At 34.5% G+C, this 24676-nt stretch overlaps 1 protein-coding gene across 2 annotated transcripts in view; it reads right to left on the reverse strand.

Annotated features, from left to right (window-relative positions):
- Window positions 1-14345: 14345 nt before the first annotated feature.
- LOC122536009 (uridine phosphorylase 1) overlaps window positions 14346-24676 on the reverse strand; it is a 37735-nt gene continuing 27404 nt past the window's right edge. For both annotated transcript variants that reach the window (XM_043668022.1, XM_043668030.1), the window contains 4 exons: window positions 22779-22940; window positions 19214-19399; window positions 18142-18474; window positions 14346-17179 (listed from right to left, as the gene is read on the reverse strand). In XM_043668022.1, the coding sequence (XP_043523957.1) occupies window positions 16997-17179; window positions 18142-18474; window positions 19214-19399; window positions 22779-22940 (864 nt within the window). In that variant the 3' untranslated portion in view covers window positions 14346-16996. The remainder of the gene's footprint in view (window positions 17180-18141; window positions 18475-19213; window positions 19400-22778; window positions 22941-24676) is intronic.

Below are 24676 nucleotides of genomic sequence, written 5' to 3' on the forward strand. Positions count from 1 at the left end.
AAACAATGTGCCTAATTGAAAAATGATTTACTACTAAAAAAATCACTTTTCTACTGAATTTTTATTTCTTGCACTACGATTTAAAAATAGGATCATCGGCCAATGGAAACTTGACTGTCACCCAGATACCGAGTGACGCGACGATCGACGTGTTAATAGGTCCTCTGCGCGCCCGCGTGGGTCGCAGACACTTTTCGAGAGAGAGAAAACTGCCAGACCAATCGACGCTTCCGAAGAGATCGCGGGATTTCGCGTTTTTCGTTTGGCGATCGAACTTCTTGGAAGTCTATTTGCGGATCGTACCGGCGAGGCTACGGTTACATTTGCCACGCGTTGAGCCGCGTTCAAAAAGCAGTTTCTCTTCTCAAATCTGAAAGTCACTTTCTTTCTTTCCCAAGTTCTATGTATTGCCGTTCCTCGATGCATTATGGATTCCCCCGACGTGTTCGCGCGCATTTCTGTCTATTCATCGTACGAACGATCGTTTTCTTACATTTTCAGGAAACGGCCAGAAATTCTCGCCATTCTTTGCAAAAGAATCTAGTTTTTGCCACTTTGATTTCACTCGTCGAACAATTCCGACAGATCAGTGACAGATCATTTGCTGTCGTCGAACAACGAACAACAAATAAACAAACAAACAAACAAACGTCTGTTCGACGAGGCGCGACGCACCGGAGGACGCACCTGCGACTATGCTTTTCGTTTATGCAATCTCCGAAGCATAGGTGAGTCATTTTAGAAGCACGCGCGCGGCACACGGGGGACTTGTATCCGACTGTATAGCTGTGCTAAACAATGGATGAATTATGAGAAAAACAGGCTCGAATCTACCATCTCTTCTTCTTCGCTACGGTCTAATCTACGACGGACATCTGAGGAGCTTATTCGAGATTTTGTAACTTAATTGCCGCTCCTCGAAAAAGGAAAGTCTCGCTCACGCCGATACATGACACGATACGTGTATGTTAATTTCGACTTGGCCTTGGACTAGTTCTTCCTGCATAGAGATCTTTTTTTCCCGGTAAGTGCTCGGCGAGATTTTTGAACTGCGTGTCGGACAAAGACCCAACGATCACTCGCGGGAAATTGTCCTCCACGCTTCGAGAAATAACCACTGTGCTCGAATCGTCGAAAAAAATTCACTTCAATCCCTTAAGCGTTCGTATCGAGTATACTCGTCATGAAAAGATGGATTTCCTTTTGTTGTCGAGTAGAAGAAAAAGTTCGTTGTAAAATTCAGGTTAAAAAAAATTGTATATACATATTTGCAATTGTAGCACATTTTGGAATATTTCGGGGCAAAAAAAAAAAAAAAAAAAAAAACGAAAAAAGGGTGTTGACACCTGAAACATTTCCTTTGCCTTCGTTCTCGATAAATCAAAGCAATACTACTAATTAATATTGAAATAATAATAATAATAATAATAATAATATCAGTGAGAGAATAAAAATTAACGAAGCACTTGTGTTTAAGATAACTAGTAGTTGATACTTTACAATTAAACTTGCAGTAATTTACTAGGCAGCTTGTCGGAATCTACACTGTGAAAGGGTTCACCTCTTGCAAATTGCAACGTTTTCACAATTTTATGTATATATATATATAAATGTAACCCGGGCGAGACAGATGACAAGTTCGTTACTTCTTAATCATTTCTATCCAGCGACATCGTACCGACAAATTTGGAAGAGAAGGGAATCGACGAATTGTTGCGTACGGTTCGTGGTCGCTCGTTATGGTCCGCGCAAAGGGTTAAACTTCGTCTCTGTCGATCGAAGGACACAAGCGCGGCGCGATGTTTCGAAAGACCTCTCAAGACTCGCTCTTTTCCAAGCTAACCGAGAAACCAAGTCGGTCACCGCTCTCTATCGTCATCCTAACGAATATTAATAGGATGGCCTAGATCCGTGCAGCTTTCAGAGCGCGTGAAACTCTGGCGGAAGGCTCGAAAGCCGCGAGTCTTGGGGGAGCAGAAATCGTAGTAGCCGAATTCCTACGACGAGATCGCCTTTTGTCTGGGCTAAATGGACTAACAGTAAGATTGACCCTCAGGCTGAAAGTGGCTAGGCGCGCGATGCAAATAGAAAAACCTGTGCTTTCGTTTCGTTTTGTGAATTTCAAACGAATGACACCGCGATGATATTTCATTCTGTACTATGCTTCGGATATCCGTCGCTTTTCCTTCCTCGTTGAATCTCGTGTGTAGCTCGAACAATATCGGCTGATAGCGAGAAACCCTACGTTTTTTTTTTTTTTTATAATCGCTGCTTTGTAACGCTTCTTCGAGAACGATGGCGCGTGCGAGAGTGAAGTGTCAATTGAAGTCTCTAGTTTAAGTTTAAAAAGGGGGAAAAAAAGTAGCTAGTATTATCGATCGATCCCGACTAAAAATTTTCCAACGCGAGGAAAAAAGAACAAGAAAAAAGGAAGACTCGCGCGATTTAAACGATCAACTCTGTCGGACAATCTACCGGACGAGTATTCGAATCGAATTTCTTTTTGTACGCCGGGATGAAACTGCCTGCTAGATGGACTACGGACGTTTATGCGTTATTTCTTTTTTTTTAACCAACTCTATAGCCAAAGAATCTTTTCTTCTTGATGAAATTTATGTAATCGGTAGAAATTAACGATCGCGTAATTTAAAAAAAGAAAAAGATAATTCGCAATTTGTGATTTTAATTGGATTGATGTAATCTGCAATTGTAATTGTAGAGATAAAAATTGACAATCGCACAGACCGAAGAAAAATATTAATATTTACGTTATGAAGGTGAAAAGATCCACCAAAGATCCAAAGACTTCAGCTACAAGTTAGTTATTTAGCGGATACGATTGTTTTTCTTTTCAAAATTCATCCGCGAGAAATATAAAATTGCACGAACATTCGCAGTCCGCTTGCAAAGAAGAGATAACGAGAATCGCTCGTCCATCCGATTCGATGGAATCGCCACGGCTGTACGGCGATGGATATCATCACTTTTTCAACGCACCGCTCAACGTTTCACACCGAGAATTTTAGATACGACAATCAATAAACCCCTCTTTCTTCCCACCTCCCCGAGGAATCATTCGAGGAACGAATCATCGCGTTGCTCGTTGAGGCCGATGCGCCGGCCATATATACACGCAACGCATGCACAATAACGCGTCGCACGTGTTCTCCTCGAAAGGAAGAAAGATCTCCACGAGACGAACGAGAGAAAGGGAGAAACCTTTCGAAGAGAGATCGAAAGGATAATCCATGCTTATACATTCGCAAAAAAAAAAAAAAAAAAGAAACAGAAAAAACATCGACTGCTATTCGACTGTACGTAAATTTATATTGAATGTCATTCCACACACTGTTGCTGCGCCATGTTGTGTATCGAACGATCGATTTTTTCACGTACTGTACTCGTAATTTTACTTAGAATAGTTGGAACGACGACGTCACGATGATGATAAGGAACGAAATGTCATAATCGCTTGTTAAGGCGGATTTTGACGATCTTGATTGGAATATGTCGTCAATGTGATTCTTGCGCGTTTATTATCGTTCGCTCTGGCTTTAATTTTCGAGATGTTGGCGGAATTATTGTCGCCACCCTGTATCGTGTCTCTGACGTTATAACAGCATGTTTTTGTAACGATACGAACGAATGAAAAACGATAAGTTAATTGGTACAAGCCTCGATTTTGGGCCAGATTTAAATGCTGCCGGAGGGCGGAGTTTGGCACTGGTCGATGAAAATTTTTTTCACTAGCTCGATTCGCTGATTGATGTTTTTACGATTAATAGAATTGGAAATCGACTGATAGCGTTTAACCGTCAATCGTAAACTTGTTGGTTGTCACATCGAATTCGATTATAATTTCGTTTAATAAATTGAAGGTATACCTTGAAATTGTAACAAAGCGTCGAGAATTAAGATATTTCGTCGAAGTGAAACATATTTATACCGACGAGCCTGATTGACTTATTTTTGAACTCCTTCAATAATAATTTAGCAGTAATAAAAACAAAAAAAACTTGATTTCATTGTAAGATGTACTCGCGAACAGGAAGCACGCTAATTTCACTGCGAAAATAATTCCAGCAGTTGGTGGTTAACGAGATGATTAAAATTGAGAGGAACAATCGAAATTTAATCCTTAATCGCAATTAATGATCGAGAGATCGTTTGATTTATGTTCGTCGTGACTGACTGAAGCAGGAATTTAATCGTCACGTGTGATTGAACGATCGTTAATTAAACGATTAAGAATTATTGGTAAATATCATCGTTAATCTCTCGCTCTTAATCGTATAATTTTTCACAGTGGCCTATATAACTTTAGATGGTTTTAACAAAATATAAAATATTGCCGACAGGTATTTAGATAACACAACCACAATTGTATCGTGTTATCGTCATTCAAAAATACCTCGAAGCAGAAAAGAAAAGCAACTGTCTTGTTATTGTTTAAACAAAAACTTCAATCGCGCGATACGAACTGTGAAATTAGTTGCTCGAGTTTTCTGTTCATTTGCGTGTCAACTATGTGAACATCAACAAAATTTATCCTTCTCCTCCTGAATTTTATATTTCGTTAAAGCTACCAATATTCAAATCTAAATCTAGTCCAAATTCCACAGCCTGTGTCGATAGTTTTAATTAATTAATACCACAGGGCTAGAGATGCGATATAGTGTGACGTGATAATTTTTTTTTTTTTTTTTTTTTTGTAAAAAAACTCGAAAACTAAAGCTTTGCACAAACTACGTGCATAAAAAAAGTTAACCTTGACGGTATACATATATCTCAAGATGCATCGTCAAAGATTGCGCGAGGTCATTCGCTTTGTATAATAATGACTATCATCAAAAGTATCTTGTTCCCATTTGTCGAAGAACCGGTACAATAAATATTCCAACAAGTAACAATAACAATCGAAGACGATGCACACGCGAGGATCATCCGAAACTAGATTTAAAAAAAAAAGAAAGCAACAGTTGCTCCAACAAGGAACGAAACAGCGAACTTGGGAATAGATCAAGGAGAGGACGATTATTTCGCGGTAAGAGCGAGAGATCATTTGCCTCTTTTGTTCATCTTTTAGGTAAACTAACAAATTCCATAAAAAAAAAACTAGCTACGATCTTGTACCCACGATAATGTAATAAAACAATTTAAAGGAAAAGAAAACAGAAGACAAAGTGAAGGAACAAAGTTTCGTCGAGAGGTCTCCTCGAGATTTGAAACTCCCTTGATGGAAAGAAACAAAGTCGTTGACAACTCCTTTCAGTCCCGACGTAGAGAATTATCGTGGGCGCTAATTACACGCATAGTCTTTAAGATTCTAGACATAAGGCAACGCATACGAGAGTCAGCTGAATCTGCTCTGCGGCGGTTAGGCGAGGAAGTCGAGACACCAAGCGAGATCTCTCGACGCTTCGAAGCTTCGTTCCCATTCCCGTTGCAAAAGTTACAAATACGAAATATGCTCGAGAGACTCGCGGACTCGACGGGCGAGCTTCTCGCCGCCAGCAGGCGTCGGCAGATTTTAAAACTGAGACTCTAGTTCTGTAAATACTGTAGCTAGACGAAACGTCGAGTGTGAGAGGAAATGAAATCGGCAGAACTGTTGGAAACCGAGACAGTCAGGACACCGAGTAGCGAAACCGTTCGTGGCTCGCGTCGTGATTCAATTGTTCACGGAAATTGAAATCACCGTTTGTTCCATTTAGAATTTAACGTAATTTGTTGAATAAACGGCAGGGAAAGTCGGGGGATGTTCGGAAATTTCGATGGGGGGATAAAAATCCGTGATTCTCTAGCATGACAAGTGTAATTGCACGTTGACTGCGAATGTTTGACAGGGAAATTTGAAAACGCGTGTGCAAACGTCTGCTAGGTTCTTTCTTTGCTTGTCACCAAAATTCACGCAGAGAAGTGTTAATTTCGCGAGTGGTTGCCAAAAAATTGCAAAACCAGAGAAGATCGAAGAGATCATCGCCGATTAGTCCCGATTATATACGATTTCACTGCTGTTGGCAACTTCGTTGCTAATTGCTACTTGTTTCTAGTCGAACTTGGTAAAATTCAAAGTCAACACGACGCGCGCTGTCACTCGTGTTTAAACGGAGAATCTGAACGCCAGCCACAAATGTGTTACGGAGAGGAGAGAGAGAGGACACTGATTTCCGATGTATCCGACAATATATTTACACGTAATCGTAACGGTCTAGTTCACACATTCTCGTATTGTAGTTCACTATGTGGCGATCGTCCGTGCACCCACTACCCCGCTGTGGAAAAGCTGCGAAAACGACGAGAGAGGGAGGGAAAAAACGCGCCGAAGAAACGGAAACGACTCCAGGCGAAACCTGGCAGTCGCTCTCCTTCTTCGCGCGAATCACAGCTCTCCGAGGAGAGGAGAGAACGAAAGAAACGAGAGAAAGAGAAAGTCACGGTGGCGAGTTTTCGCGCTTAGCGTGTGCCAAAAGATACGTCGAATTCGTGTTTGACGATACGCGAGGATTTTCCTCGGTCTTGTATAAAGATCGAGGATATTCGATTGAACGGGAGAGAGAGAGAGAGAGAGAGAGTGAGAGAGAGAGAGTGAGAGAGTATCTTGTTATTAATTATTTAAGAGTTATTCCTCGTCGAACATACATACGTCACGTACACGCATACACACATACAGTCCCATATACGCGCCATGTTTGAATGAAAGAAAAGATAGAGAGAGAGAGAGAGAGAGAGAAAGAGAAACGAAGCGTGTATCATCGAGATCAAAGGAGAGAACTTGGTCGAAACGCTCAACACGCGAATCGAGTCGATGCATTCCTTTTCTTCCCGAGATCGAAAATCGCGAACGCGTCAAACTCGCACATGTACAAAAAAAAAAAAGAAAAACGGATTCTCACGTTGTTTCAACAATCGCGACACCAAGCTAAAACTCGTTCTCGTTTCTCCCTCGTTTTGCTTCTAGAGAGAAAGACGGAGGAGGATAGCAAGAGAGAGAAAGAGGAAACATTGTGATAGAAGAAAAGAAAAAAAAAAATAGAAAAATAAAAAGACGTAGCAACGTAAGGCATGTTGTCGAATGTTGTGATTTTACGCGCGATTAATCGAACTATCACTATAAGGGGTGCGAATATATAAAGGGGAAAAGGAAACGATCCGAACGATGCGTTTGGGATCGTGATCGATGAGCTTCGACGCTTGCCTCGCGCCTCGAGATCCTCCGAGGTCGCCAATATATATATATCATCTAATTCCAATTCATTGAAAGAGGGAATCTGTTCAAGAATTCTTCTGTTCGAGAAATCATCTGATCGACCGCGATCTCCGTTCGAATATCGGTTTCATAGCTGCCGACGAAAAAGAGGCTGATTAAACGATACGATGGAATCACGTATATTAACGTATGTACTCGTATATATATGGTAGATGTACGATTATACTTTACATGTAACGCCGACGGGAAACTGTTCCCTCCCCTCCCCCCTCCCCCTTCCCCCCTCCACCGCCCACATTTTTCTCCGATTTTTCACGTGCGTATTCATTTCGATAACTCTTCGTCTGAATCGTTTGCTGTTTCTTTCTTTCTTTCTTTCTTTCTTTTCTCCGCTGCTCGACATTCATCGCGTCGAATTTCGGTTGTTCGATTTCTCTTTTTCGTTTCTTTTTCTTTTTTTTTTTTTTTTTGAAACATATAGCTGGCGGACAAAGCGATTTCAAAAGATCTGTCCGTTGTTCGACGTCGATTCTCTTCTCGAGAAAGTGAGACTTCCAGAGATATTCTGGAACATTATTTTTTTCGACTCGAGGTCAACGAGACGTCTTCGTGTTTCGGAGAAAACATCTATCGCAGAAAAACAAATAATTGCAATAATATATATTAATAATTATATATATATATATAATTAATAATAATAACAATTAATGTGTATATATATGTTTAGTAATATACATAATTCTATATTTGTTAGAAGACGTTGTGATTATTGTTGCCAGAAGGGAAGTGTAAAGAAAACGCGAAGGTTTGTGTAATCGAAATGTTTCTAGATTGGAAGATATTCAAGTTCGAGTGACATCGAATTTCTTTCTAATGGCCCTTTCTCGTAATTTATCGCAAGGGAGCGTTGACCGTTAATCAGTTCGAACGGAGACCACTTTTCTATAATAATTCCAATTATGATCGTTTATGGGACGCGCGCAACATTTCGCGTTCGTTGACGTAAAAGATGTGATCGAGGAACGTTTAAACTTAAAACAGCCGGGAACTTCACCAGCGGTCATTTTTTTTTTCATAAGATTTTCACCGTTTCGTGATTTCAACGTGTCAAACAATCTTTTTTCATGAACTTTGCCAGTCAATGAATATGAGTGTTATAATTAATGTATTATATTAAATTGTACAAATTGCAATAATACATGTTAATAATTTTATATATATAATTAATATATAAATGTAATTATATATATAAATATACACATCTAATTTCTCGAAAAACAGAAAGTGTACAGAAAACTAAGATCATGAGAAAGTTAGAAGAAAGAAGAGAAGCAACGACAATCAAAATGACCGCGCGTGAAGTTCCAAACGAAGTATCTAACGATCTGACGCTAGAAACGAGTGTCAGTCTTTCGAAAATGTTTGGAGAAACTCGAAGTTAAAAAGAAATCTGTAAATGTAAACGTGAGAGGAATGTACGATACGTAGAGTGTCACGATAACGTTAGTTTGCGAGTCGATCTTTTGAAATCCATTTGTACGGAGATCAGTGAAAAAGTGATCTGACCAGAGTTCGTCGATTACCATCGAGGAACCCGATGACTTCCGTTTCGATCGGAAATACGACGAAAACGGTCCCGTTTGTTATTCTCGAAAGATCTTCCCGTTCATAGGTACACGCACGAGAGCACAACATCTCAGAACGGCCGTAGTTTCTCTCGACGACCATGCAATAACTCATATATATATATATATGAGAGAGAGAAAGAGAGAGAGAGAGAGCGCTATAAGGATTTTTTATATCGATAAATCATACTGTTTTTTCACACGATTCTTTTTTATACTAACTAGTAGATCGAGATAGAGATTAAAAGGTGTAACACCAAACACGGCCTACATTCCGACACGTAGCGCGTAGCTAGTACTATTTAACTAAAATCATCATCGCGATGGGATATTTTTCTGATTGTGAATTCGGTCGTAAACGGAGGCCGTCTCCGTCAGGGGGCCGTTCTTCTTCTTCTTCTTCTTCTTTTTCCCTTCGTTTAACAATTTCATCGATCTATAATTGACCTTTAACCTCTTGCGCTGGAATGACGTGCTATTTGGCCCAAAATCGCGATATTTTTCTCAGTTTTAAGTATATTTAGGTATAACCAGGCATAACCCAGGCAAAACAAATAATAAATTTGTTACTTCAATCAATAATTTCTATCCGACGAGTTCAAAAGAAAAAGAACACGACGAATTATTGTATACGGTGTTGGTCACTCGTTACGGTCCGCAATCAGTTGCCAGCGCAAGTAGTTAACCTCTTGCGCTGGAACGACGTGCCACGCACGTCGAGAATATTTGGCCTAAAATTGCGATATATTTCTCAGTTTTAAGTGTATTCAAGTAAAACAAAATAGGCAAAACAAATAATAAATAATTTGTTACTTCTCAATAATTTCTATCCAGTGATGTACCGATGAATTCAAAAAGAAGACAAGTTATTGTATATACGGTGTTGGTCACTCGTTACGGTCCGCAATCAGTTGCCAGCGCAAGTGATTAACCTCGTGCCACGCACGTCGAGACTATTTGGCCTAAAATTGCGATATTTCTCTCAGTTTTAAGCGTAACTCAGTATTTAAGTATAACTCAGGCAAAACAAATAATAAATTTGTTACTTCTCAGTAATTTCTATCCAATGATACACCGACGAAGTCAAAAAGAAAACGAGTTTATTGTATACGGTTCGGTCACTCGTTACGGTCCGCGGACCGATTACTAGCGCAAGAGGTTAACTGTACAGAGCATTCGTTTCTAAGAGTCCGCATTTTTCTCTCGTTATCTATATACTACTACACAGTATACTAATTTTTCGAATCTCCGGTTTCAGTAGCTTTAATTGTAAAAAAAAAAAGTCTTGAGGAACAAACAATGAAATTATGCGAGAGAAGAATTAATCGATTTACTCGATTAATTTTGACAATACGATGTAATTCGATGAGCAGGTCTTCGAAAATCTACAGAAAAGTGCGGACATTCGTAGCGAACCGATTCAGCGAACGTTTTGTAAAATCGAGGACGCATGACCTTATCGTTGAACTTCCCTCCCCTAATTATATCGATCGGTTATCGAAGTCCTGTTTTAGCTTAGTTTTACCGTCTGTTTACGACTATTATTACTATCGTTATTATTATTACACTATTATCGTTAACGAGCATTACCGATATATTGATTGCTCTTATTATTACGATTGCTGCCCCTATCGCTATTATTGTTACTCGCCGTTATCATCACCGTCGCCACCACGATCGGATTAAGGGAAGAGAGTAAAGATTTAAAAAAAAAAAGAGAGAGAAAAAAGGAAAAAAAAATAGTATGCCCTATACTCGGTATCTGTGTCTGAAAACCACCTATGCATATATTTAATGGTTATCGCTATATACGACTAAAAAAGCTCCAGTAACAGTAAGGAACATTAAACGAAACGCTACACTCCTCCCTCGCCCCAACCACGCTGATTATAAAACAAACACACCCAAGAAAAAGACAAAAAAAAAAAAAAAAAAGAAAGACGTCGTTCGAGACGAGTCCACAGTGTGAATCGAGCTTCATCCGCGGGAAAGAAACAACATCAACCACGAATCGTACACCGTGGCTCGACGACCTTGTGTAATCACTGTAATTCACGTACTATGGACGACGTCGTTCCCACAAAAATTTTGTACGTATAATTAGACCCTATAGTTTCGTTTCCAACGAGATAAAAGAGAGAGAGAGAGAGAGAGAGAGAGAGAGCGAGAGAGAGAGAGAGAAAAGATGATGAAACAGAAGCTGATGCAAATTGTGAGAGAGAGAGAGAGAGAGAGATTCTTGCGAGACTCATAAGCATAGAGAACGTGTCTCTGTTGCTGCACGCGTTATCACACGTTCGAACGTGTGATAATGAGGAAGATCGATGAAACGCATTGTATTCATCCCCGACACACACACACACACACACACACACACATACACACCTATTTATTTGTACATTATTTTACCGAAATAAACGTGCATCTTTTGCATCCTTAAACTTATGATCATTGCGTCATTTACCTTTTAATATAACAGACATTCCTCTAATGAGTTATTGTAACATCATAGAGATAATTATATAGACAAGAAATAAAATGATTCTTTATAATGCGTAATAATTTCTCTCTGTGTCCTTTTGATGCTTTACACTCGAATAAATGATTCCTGATTGTGACGAAAGAGCTCTCGTAGAAAGCGTCGTAGGTGTTGAACGTTGAAAATTGTTTCAGGAAGAAAGTTATTGTTCATTCAAACTTGCGTTGATCCTGTTCGTTCCTAACGAAGCGGAGATACACTTTTTCTAATCTTTTAATTGAAGATACAGTTTCATATTCTATTTTTTTATATTTTATTTTAAGTAATTATTTCAAGATGTATTTCATCTTTTGCTCATCGAGGATTTATCTTTTCTTGCGTTGAACGTTGAAAATTGTTTCAGGAAGAAAGTTATTGTTCATTCAAACTTGCGTTGATCCTGTTCGTTCCTAACGAAACGGAGATACACTTTTTCTAATCTTTTAATTGAAGATACAGTTTTATATTCTATTTTTTTATATTTTATTTTAAGTAATTATTTCAAGATGTATTTCATCTTTTGCTCATCGAGGATTTATCTTTTCTTGCGTTGAACGCTGAAAATTGTTTCAGGAAGAAAGTTATTGTTCATTCAAACTTGCGTTGATCCTGTTCGTTCCTAACGAAGCGAAGATACACTTTTTCTAATCTTTTAATTGAAAATACAGTTTCATATTCTATTTTTTTATATTTTATTTTAAGTAATTATTTCAAGATGTATTTCATCTTTTGCTCATCGAGGATTTATCTTTTCTTGCGTTGAACGTTGAAAATTGTTTCAGGAAGAAAGTTATTGTTCATTCAAACTTGCGTTGATCCTGTTCGTTCCTAACGAAACGGAGATACACTTTTTCTAATCTTTTAATTGAAGATACAGTTTCATATTCTATTTTTTTATATTTTATTTTAAGTAATTATTTCAAGATGTATTTCATCTTTTGCTCATCGAGGATTTATTTATCTTTTCTTATTCTTCATTCGACACTCGGTGTTTTCTACGACTATTCGATCCTCCATAATAATAATAATAAATAAAAACGATGCTCAAAGATGCTTTTCCTTTTTCTGGATGTGAACGCGAGAATCTTTGTAAAAGACAACGCATGGTATTAATTCCTTTTTTATTGTCGTTTTATAACATAGTGCACAATAAATAACGTATATGTATATATATATAATCCATCTGTCACGGTAATCGATTTCTAAAAAGACAGATTGTAGTTATATCATAAATAGTGTTGCATATAAATAAATACGTTCACAGTGAGAGAGGACAGCGACAGCTGAATATAATATAATATTAAGGAACTTACATGGCTAAACATCTTTCTCGTCGATGTTGCATTGATTAAGTTAATAATAACTCGATAATTGAAACGATACCGATAACAGTGAGTTGAATTTCTTCTTTTTCTTTTTTTTCTTCTTCTTCGCGAAATAGATAAGATAGTTGATAAACAGACGTTAAGTGCCGACGATTAGTCGACGTAGGCATGTGTGTATAATATACGACCGAGAAAAGTCCATTTTTTTTTTTTTTTTTTTTTTTTTTTTTTTTTACGTTGAGTTACGTGTACTGTATAATAACATTTGGTACTCCTTTGGTAATACTTCTCATTAATTTCTTAATACGCATCACAGATATGTCGTTGTTTATAGAAAACAAAAACATACACGGGTCACAACGTTTGTAAATTAAAAACTTATCCGTTAACCGTAGAATGTAGGCAAATCGTAGCTTTAACTTCCAAGTTACCTAAATAAGTCAATCGATCAATCGAATCTGTTCGCGTCACAGGACTGCAATTAATCAGTTACAAAGGAGAAAGGAAAGGAAAGGAAGAAGAGAGGAGAAACAATCGTACACGCATAAAATCGTACGCACGCATGGAAATCAGGAGGAAATGATTCCGCGGTCACTTCTCGTCGTTAAGTCACTTGGTTCGCTAAACTATCGAATAGTAAGGATAACTTCAACTCTATACGTAAGATCTATCTATCGTTCCTAAATTTACGTATTATTCTGTATGGTTTAGGCTGTTCGCAGAACGTTGAAATCGATTCAAGACACTTTATCACGTCGATCCGGTGTGACTTTTTTGTTCTACTAGTGGATTTTGACTTCATCTTATCCAGTTAACAGCGGTGGGTCGAAAAATTAATCGGGCGCGATCAATTTTGTTTCACGAGAAGAGTGATATGCACGGTATAGCTTATTTTTATAAATAAGTCGTACAATTATATAGAAATCTGAGAGTCAAGAAGGTGTAGCTTCTTTTGCTCGGTCGTGTATTTGAACGAGAATATAAAATATCTTTTAATACTGATACGATGATCGTAAATAATGTAAAGATATTTGGTAACAGGTAATAATTTTTCCCAACAACATTCCACCGTTAGAACTGGAATTACAAGGTGCGTGGATGCTTCTTTGACTCTCTGAATTTTTATATTCCTCGTTATCATTATCGTACAACTTATTGTTACTGGAAAATTGCCATTGCTCGTCGATTACTTTTGTACGAATAGCCGAGCCATTTGTGGAAACAGATTTTTCTGCTTCGAAGAAAAATATATCGCGACCCACTGTGTGTACAGTGTGTACCGTGTAAGATGAGTCAACATCTTGCTTCTACATAATCGTGGGACAATCAATCAGCTGAGACCAAAAAATTCGATTTCAAGTTTCCGTCGCTTTTGATAATAGTAATTAATTTACGGAGGTCATCTCTTTACATTTTTCGGCGTTCAACAACGTGAATGTGAAGACGTATCGTACAATTATATAACATTGGCTAGCTACGATATAGTAAACACGATGCAACATGAGGGATTTTTTTTTTTTTTGAGGAGGGGGGAGAGAGATCGGTAATCACAAAAATATAACATACCGAAGCACCGTCGTGTGGAACTTCCTGAATTACGATCGATAACACCAACAAGTTTTTTTTTTTTCTTTTTTTTATATATATATATATATATATATATATATATATATATATGTATTTAACAATTACGATGAACTTTTACGCAAAGTTTATATACGATAAACATTAAACTGGCAAATTGTGCGTACCGTGTGACACAATGTTACACAAGTGTTGACGCGTTGGCTCTTTTCATTTTCGTCGATCGCGGAACGAACGTGTGGAACGAAAAGTTCGAGAGTTGCTTTCTTTTCTCGGATGTTCGTGGCTTTAGATATATTTATTCTCGTGTCGTAACTTGCTCGTAATTTAAAATAGAAAAATTAAAGTTATCAATTTACTTTACGATTGTACAGTGAATTTATATATGAAGAAACAAGACACCGTGATTAATACATTTATTATTGGTTGACATGATATACTTAAAAGTTTTCGGTACATTATAGCGCGTGGTAGTGTTTTTGCACAGAAAAATTTCACCCGGGACTTTCTCAGCCGTGCGTCAAAAGTTCACAGCAACAGCCAGAAACGAACTTTCGTCAAATCGTTTCAACAATGTAATGTAAGGCTCGTTCGTTTTTGGGAAATGTTTGTCATTGAACACATTTATAGAATATATTTCGCGAGTGCGTCACACGAGAGCTTTGTGCAAATAATTCAAAACGAACGTTTCATTGCTTCCGAGTGAACTGAGAAATAATATCGCTCGCTACGATGCTCTATCTACGTGTGTAAAAAACCGTTTTCACGAAATACTATTCACGAAACCCTGAATACTGAACTCTCTTTTTCGTTTACAGAAACCAAGAAACATATTTCACGTTCGTGGCAAGCCTTTAAATAATCGTCGTCATCGATATAGTATACAATAATACAGTGCTTGATTATGTTTTTAAACATTTCGTAAATATCAGTTTAACTATGTCCTTTGACCAACAGATTCATATCGATACAAAAACACGTACACACTTTAAAAATATATGTAACATGGAATTCTTAAGATTAAAGCCCAAAACCACTAAATACTTAATAACTTCAACAACGTTCATTTTTTTTTTTTTCTTTTTTCTATTCTTTTTTTTTTCGTTTCCTATTTTAAAACCCCTTATAAAGGAGTTCTCCGAATTCTGTGCAATTCTTTGTGACAATCGCGACTCGTGGCTCGTGGCCAACAATTGTTTAATATATTTATTAGTCAAGTTAAAGCTTCAACGAGTTGTAACAATCGAGACAGGATTGAGAAATGGCATTTCCGTCGAAACAGATCACTCGTCGAATGTACATCGTGTTTGGCACTGGAGAACAAAGTTTGAAAGGTGACCGAAACGAAATAAATAAAACGATTCGAATTTCATTGTTTTCACTTGTCATCGTGTTCTTAATCCAGTCTCAATCGAAACATTGAATGCCGAGGTGGTTTTTTATGTGTTTACACGGGGGACACGTAAGAACCACGATCGCATGTCGGTTGAACACAAAGCATGCTATTACTCAACTATGTGGAATGTGCTACTAAATTTCTAATCAGCTACTAGCTACACAGAATCTTAACATTATCGAGTAAGATATATTTGATACGTCCTCGAAACGTGGTTAAATTGAATTTGCAATTTCGTGATTGATACAACGAGCGAGCACCGTGGATCTACAATAGATTTACAAATCTGTTCGTGGATCCGTTGTAGAACTTGTCAGCGCTTTGTGTAGAAAATTTCTCAAACGATATACATATACATCCACGAATGTAGTCTCGTGTTTGAAAACATAAAAGGGTCTCTTGGTCGATAAATGTTAAACTTCTTCGTATGTCCTCGCGTATCATTAGAATCGTAGTGTCTGAAATAAAACTTTCAAAAAATACACGGACAATAGATAGATATGTGGCCAAGTATGGTCATTAAGAATGTACTTATCGCGTACATTTTGATAATTACATTTTCTGTGCTTCTTTTTTTTCTCTTTCTTCTCTCTTTAATACCTTGCCTGCTTTGTACTTGAATCACCGCATCATAGACTGTGCAGCGAAAACTGATGAGGTTCGCGATTCATTGAGCTTTTCTCTCTCGTTAATTAATCGTCGTGAAACTAAGGAGGAACTTTGGAAACTTTACGCTAAATACTACAACGACACACGCGGTGCGTAGCGTTGAAAACTTAGAAAAGTTTTGAACGTAACGTCGGGTGAAACGCATTAGAAAAGTACTCTCCGCCAGCTCCGCTGAAGCAACAGCGTAATAAGTAAAAATGATAGCCATTTCGTTTGATCACCGATACAAAGAAACAACACTCGTTATCAACTACTGAATGTCGGCAATTAAATACTCAAGGTTTACAAAAATATGTTTACAGTGTGCACTGTAATAATATAATCTGGACTTCATCGTTTGCATCATAAATCTTAAACACGGAATAAAGTAAAGTTTCTACCTCGTAAAAAAATAAGGAGAGATACATCTTTCTTTCGTCTCTTTTGTTTTTTGTCTGTTTCCTTTTTCCCTTTTTCTTACTGGCAATGATATCTGATGCGATCCGATAGATTTGTACAAAGAAACAAAACGAGACGTCCGGTCTAAGCTAATCGTTGGTAAAATCGGCTAATCCGTGCGCTTTTTTTCTTCTATCGTATAGTTGTAACAGTGTGTGTTCTTCTATTAACAAGGATTCACAGTGGATTCTGCTGGCAAAAATTCCATTTCGTCGATCATCTGTCCCGAATTTAATCGTAGTTCTCCGATTCCTGTTGAACCAGCTTGAACCGGCGCGGACTCTTGACACACATCGATCCGTGGCCTTCTAAGGAGAGGCGGCCCTTTCGTTGAAGATATCTCGTTATATAGCGTGCGATTAACTGTTGCGGCCTTATTTGCCACTCGTCCAGAACTTCCTTTGGTGCCAGCACCTACACAGGATGCAATGATAAAGTTTTATGTACTGCAACATTTACATTGGCATCGTTCTTTTGAAATTCTTTCGAATCGTACATTGTGTCGGAAATAAGCAAACAATCTGTTCTATTAGTATCTTTTCTTAATTATAGATATTTCTATAATTATAAATTATAATTATAGATTAATATTATTAATAATTAATTAATATTATATAATATTTATGTATAATTATAGATTAATGTTATTAATAATTAATTAATATTATATAATATTATTATAAGATATATATTATATTATATTATATTAATATTATATATATAATATAATATTAATATAAATTATATAATATTATAAAATTATTATAAAATAATATGATAATATAATATTATTATAGGATATATATTATATTAATATTATATATATAAATATAACATTAATATAAATTATATAATATTATAAAATTATTATAAAATAATATGATAATATAATATTATTATAAGATATATATTATATTATATTATATTATATTAATATTATATATATATATATAAATATAATATAATATTAATATAAATTATATAATATTATATGATATTAATATGTATCAAATAATATAATATGTTATATTACATCAATATTATTATATTAAATATTTTGTTAATAAAAAGGTACGTTATTACATCTTCAAAAACAGCTTTTTATATTTTTGCACTGCCTCTGCACTACCGTCACTGTCCATTGAATGTATGAAAGGAGAATACTGTTCCACGTAAAAATAACGAAGCACTACTTCCACTTTTCATACCACATACTCGAGATGCTTGCCAAAGTACATAGATAACACAGTCTTGCGGGAACATTCGACGAATAAATAATAACATCGAACGACAAAGAAAATGATCGGGAAACTCTGTATAGCTGGTATGAGCGCGTAAGTAATTTATAAAGTGTGTAAGATTGATGAGAAACGTACCTGATCTCCCTTGAAACGATCTATCAACGTTACACAGACGACAGCGGACTTGATGCCCGCATGATGCGTGAGAGCCGCGAACGAAAGACTTTCCATTTCTATGTTCACCACGCCAGCTTTGTGCAGCTTGTTCAAGTATTCCATCTTGTCGTTTTCCGTGAACTCGCAGAACGCGCCGTCCATGCGGCCTTGGCCCTCGTAGAAGTCATAAGTACACATCGTTTTGCCGATTATGGTGTCGTAGGGATCGTCGCGATGCGCCAGGGCCTTTATGTCGCGAGCCAATTGCCGGTCTAGTTTCGCTGGCCTTCTCACCAGTTTGCCAAGCACAGGCTAGAACATAATAATTCCATCGTGTTAAAGTCGTTGGAAATTTCTTTGGAAAATTCCAAAAAAGAGTTGTAAAGAAGAGAATTAATTGATTTTTGGCAAAAAGAGTGAAGTTTTTATTATTATTATTATTGTTTTTGTTTTTATTATTATTATTATTATTATTATTACTGTTTTTGTTTTTATTATTATTATTGTTTTTCGTTTTTTGTTGTTGTTGTTGTTGTTATTTGAAATTTAAATTTATTTTTATTATTAATATTTTTACTAAAGTTATTTTGAAATTTAAATTTTATGAATTTAAATTTATAACTTTTGTCAGAAGCTTTGCAGATATAAAACAGTGTATTTTTAGAGATTCGTGTGATCTTTCATAAAGATTGTTCCAAAGTGTTAATAAAATATTAACAATCAAAGGTTGTCCTGGTGTTAATGAGATGTTCAAAAAAAATATTTCGTTCGTTCGAGATTAGGCTTCCCCTAAAATTTTCAAATGTGTATTTTTACAGTTATATCATCGCGGAATCGTTCATTTTCAGAAAAAGGAAGGAAGTATTCTTTGATCCTTTCAATTTTGCGACAGTTTATATTTGGCTCCTCTTTTGACGTCACTTCCACTGTGCACGTGCATGCAATTAATTCAGCGCTCGAATGTTTCGAAGTATTTTTCAACATTTTTCAACGTGTCGCAATCTCTTTTTGCAGTCAAAATAATCGAAATAATATTCTGATATTAGCTTACCAGTTCCAAGTAGGATTTCAGCATTCCGTCGACCGCTTCCTCAGAAATTACCACGGTACCGCCTTCGAGGCCGATACCACCACACGTACCAATCCTGAAGAATACCGGATCCCTCACCTTCGCATGGTACATCAGCTTGATCACCTCGTGAAGCAAAATTCCCACCGACGGTATGCCCATTCCGTGCTGAACAGAGAATTTTCACATTAACATCATGATCGTGTATTTCAACCCTCTTGTTGTAGCAATGTCTGTAGAAATGGAATATGTAAAAATTTCGGTAAAATATAATAGCTTATATAATTATACAATTATATTATTATATTAAATATAATAGCTTATATAATTATATTAAATATAATAGTTTTTCAGTAAAAAATAAGGTTTTCTCAGTAAAAAACATTGAAATATTCAAATGTTCAGCCAATTAAAATAAAACGAGAATCGCAAAGCCGATCATTTTATTTCTGGACGATGATTTTAAATCGTTTTTTTGGGGATTGAGATCGTCAGAGCATTTAGGATTGAAACAATCCTATGGTCATACGGTCAGTGAAAATATGAGAAAAGATATAGTCAACTAATGTAATAATCACAGAAGAAAAACGTAATAGCTGATTTTCTAATTTCTAATGGCGCTTTGCTATTAAACAGAAGGATCATTATGTGAGAGCAATTCGTTAGATTCAGAAATGTAAATCTTTTAAAATATAATAGGTATTAACTTAAAATAGATATTAATAGGTATTAATAGGTATAAATAGGTATTAATTTAAAATATAATATAAAATATAATATAAAATATAATATAAAATATAATATAAAATATAATATAAAATATAAAATAATATAAAATATAATATAAAATATAAAATAATTTAAAATAAAATATAATAGGTATGACAAGTTCGTAAGACCGAAATCGAAAATAATTTGTCAAGTTCAAAAATGTGAGTTGACGTTTCGTGGAAGTCAAGTCAACTTAGATTAAAAAGAACGTAAGTCTTCTAAAAGTTGTTGACAATTTGACGAAGTTTCACGAAAGTTGCACACATAAAATTATTAAAACGAATCACGTTTTAACATCTTCGGCGAGCGAGCTTGTTTATCCGAGAAACTCGTAAAAATATTTCGTCTGCAAAAATATTTCTAACACGCGTGTATTCTGTAGATTCTCCTTTTAAATTGTCTTCCGAATTTGCTGAAAAATTCTTGAGGCCTCTGGCCTGAGCTTCTTCTTTGCGAAAATGAACTCGCCACGGCTACGCAATTTATTTTTTCCGTTTCTCCGCGTCAATCGACGTATTATCGCGTCACACGGATGATTTGCACAAAGCGTCGATGGAAAAATAGTTTGCTCGGCGAACCAAGTAACTGGTGCATAGAGAAAACCATGTGGAAGAAAAGAAGCGTGATGATTATCGCGTAGAATACTCGACTCGAAGAGCTTTCCCTTCCCGTTGGAATCTTCGAGCTTATGCTCGAGTAGACCTCGTTTGCTGATCGATGTTATTCGCTACCATAATTATTTGTAAAACACACTGATAATTTATTTAATTTGAAATTTGAAATTTTCGACCAGTCGTTCCTTGATGGAACTTTTCTTGAAAATGATAATGTTCATAAGAGAAGACAGTGAGTTAAGTATATTATTATTTATATAATAAGTATTATTATATAATAATATAATAATAATATACTTAACATACTTATTATATAAATAGGTATTATATAAGTATATTAAGTATAAATAATTATTAGTATATTAATATATTAAGTATTAGTATAGTATCAATATATAGTATATAGTATATATTAAATAATATAGTATAGTATTAATATATATTAAAATAGTATATAGTATTATACTAATATTATATACTATTATTATAGTATTATAATAATATTATATACTATTATTATAGCATTATAATAACAGTATTATAATAGTAAATAACAGTATTATAATAGTATAGTATTAATATATAGTGTATACTATTAGTATATTAATATATTAATATACTTAATATACTTATAAATAATTATAAGTATATTAAGTATATTAAGTATAAATAATACTTATTATATAAATAAGTATTATTTATATAATTTATATAATTCATATATATATATATATATATATAATTAAAATATCTTACAAAAATTTCTCACGAAGTATCATTTAAATGTTTCGATTCTGAAATAAATATCTTTTTTTTTCAAAGAATTCTTTCATTAATATTACAAATACAATTTTTGCACTTTCGTGCCTCAATCTTTCTAAGAATTTTTGTTAGTGTACACAAGATCGATGCGAATAATTATAAATATATAATATTAACAATATATATAATATTATATTATAAATATATAATAATTATAAATCAATAACTTTTTATACTATTTACTCCATCAATTGGGTGAATCAATTTGAAAGATCAAACATTTAGAGTTCCATGGGGGACACTCTTGAACACTCTCTTTGAACTTCTCTCATTATTGCATAATCTGATTGTGCACATGCTCTAGCCAATCGTGGAACTATAATACCCGACTAAATTGAATCCGAGTTAACCGTGGACAAATATGGCGAAGGCATATTTCATTCGATTCCAATAAGCTTTTCAATTTCAGCTACGTCCTGTTCGATCCTCTCTCTTTCTCTCTCTCTTTCTCTCTTTCTTTCTCAAGGATAAAGTATTTCAGTTTAATTAAATTCAGACTACACAAATACGTGTAAATATACGCGATATCAATCTTAAGCACGACGACATACATATGTTTAAATCAATCAGATTCTTAAACAAGCTTCAAAAATTTAGAATGAAATAAAAATAAAAAATAACAAAATGGAAAACTAAAATAGTTCATTGCATATTTCGAGTTGTTTTAGTTGCACGTTTATCAGTAATATAATACATATTGTTAATTTATATAATATAAATTACAAATAATAGCATAAAATTTCCATCAGAGATATGAACAATGAAAGAGAAAAGAAATAGAAAGACTTTGTAATACACTGTGAAGGATACAAACTTTCATTTATACATTTTACAAAAAATCATTTAAATTTCTAAAAATAATAATAAATTTCTAAAAATTAATCTATTATTCTAAAAAATAATAATAAATTCCTAAAAATTAATCTATTAATCTAAAAATAATAATAAATTTCTAAAAATTAATTTATTGATCTAAAAATAATAATAAATTCCTAAAATAATAATAAATTTCTAAAAATTAATCTATTATTCTAAAAATAATAAACTTCTAAAATAATAATAATTTATAAATAAATTTCTAAAAATACAGTGTTTTCCAGCTATAGAATTTCTAACGAAAATGATGAATCGATCAGTTTGATCACATTGGTAGTTCTAACGTCAAACATATGATAAAGTTTTAATTCAGTCACATGGTTATATATATAGTTTCAGATATTTTGCTCAATTCAAGAAACAGAATTGGCGAGGAAAAATTTCTTTCACCTTGTGCTTCAATGAGTGTGTTTACACGCAGCTTGCTAAATTTTGTAAATGTGACACTAAATGAGTATACTCACGCTAATAGAAAGAACCGGCCCAACTTTGTACATAGAGTATCGATACGAATACTGGCTAATGTCGAGGAGCGTCGTCCCAGCAGGAAGCTTGTGGCCAATTTCCTTCATTATAAAGTGAGCAAACTGTTCCATACGCTTTGGCGTTCCTCCCATGCACACGAACTGCAAACACAGTTACACAGTTATTTTACATAATCCCATTTGTTTCAGTTTATTTTAAACAAAGCTCCATCCACAGCTTCGACTCTCTCTCAGTAACAGAATTCCATTTACTCTATTTTATTGGAACGAAGTGTATAATTATAAGGTTAATACCAGATTAGCAGAAATTCTGAACGATTGAACTTCACTAATCTGAACAGGGTAGAGGGAATCAATGAACTGAATGAATCGTACGTAGTAAAAAAAGCAGTAAAAAAAAGTTTTAGCAGTAAAAAAAAAAAATGTTTATGAAAAAAAAGTGTTTGAGTATTTTTATTATCTGCCATAGATCCTTTTCAGATAACTTTCTGTTGCCATAAACTCCAAGAGGTATTTTAATAATAATCAAACACTTTTGACAAGTTTTATAAACAGAAATAATTTTAAGATTTTAAATATAAAAAATAATAGATTTTAATTATCAAAAATTGTTGACAATTTAAACCGTCCAATTTTTTAACCGATATAAACTTTGCAAAGAGAAATCATATAACAAACCATTTGAACTTTTCACTTTTTGAAGGATTTCTTAAAGAAAGATCATATAAAAAAGCTTGGTCTTAAAACAGTTCTGAATTCGTTCCTTTTAGACACGTTTTTACGTCACGTGGAAAGATGGAAAGGTTTCTCGTGACTAGATCCATTATTATTTTAAAGATCGAAGCCTTCCCTCTATAAGAACTTTGTTGAATATTAAGGTCAAGTGCAAAGATTCAAGATAACGTTCTGTCATCTAATTTCTAATATTCAAAGTTCATTCAAAAAAAAAATCATACAGTAAGTTTTCCGAGAGTATAAAGGGATGATTTCAATCTTCAAAACGGTGACAAAAAATGTTTTTAGAGATTTCTTTGATTTAGAGACACCCGTTGCACGAAAAAAAAAAAAAAACGAACTCAGGATTCTCAGAGTAGAGTGAATGCTTCACGAGAGTGATATCTGAATATTTGTATGATTCTTTTCTACAAAGCTATAATAATTTAAAATATCGACCATCAGGTAGTCAACAACTTTGCAAGTGTCAGGAGCTAATTTTTCTTTACTACTATAAACTTTAGCAACAAATTTAGCAACAAATGGCAACGATGTTACAATTTATCAGAAATAACTGAATTTTTGACGCGGGCCCGTAACTCGCACAATTGATCAGTTTAATAAGTAAATTACTTAATAATTTAATTATTATTATTAATAAATAAATTATTAATAAATATTGTTAAAATAATAAATAAATTTATTATTAATAATATTATTGTTAAAATAATAAATAATAGATAAATTTATTATTAATAAATAAATAAATTATTAAAAAATACTGTTAAAATAAATAATAAATAAATTTATTATTAATAAATATTGTTAAAATAATGAATAAATAAATTATTAATATTATTAATATTATTGTTAAAAAAATTAATAAATTATTAATATTATTAATATTATTGTTAAAATAATAAATAATAAATAATTTTATTATTAACAAATAAATTAATTAATCATTTAATTGACAGTAAATTTAATTAACAGTGTACATTTATTCGACCACAGATCTCAAACTACCACGAATCAACGACACAATGTTTTTCCAGAACATCGAAAATTACAGAACAGGAACTTGTAATCCGATTTTTTTTTCAACGCGTTAAAATTTTTTAGAACGTTTGATCAATTGTGTCAATTACGCTCACGTATATATT

Source organism: Frieseomelitta varia, unplaced genomic scaffold (genome assembly GCF_011392965.1).
Source record: "Frieseomelitta varia isolate USP_RPSP 00005682 unplaced genomic scaffold, Fvar_1.2 scaffold_154, whole genome shotgun sequence".
NCBI lineage: Eukaryota > Metazoa > Arthropoda > Insecta > Hymenoptera > Apidae > Frieseomelitta > Frieseomelitta varia.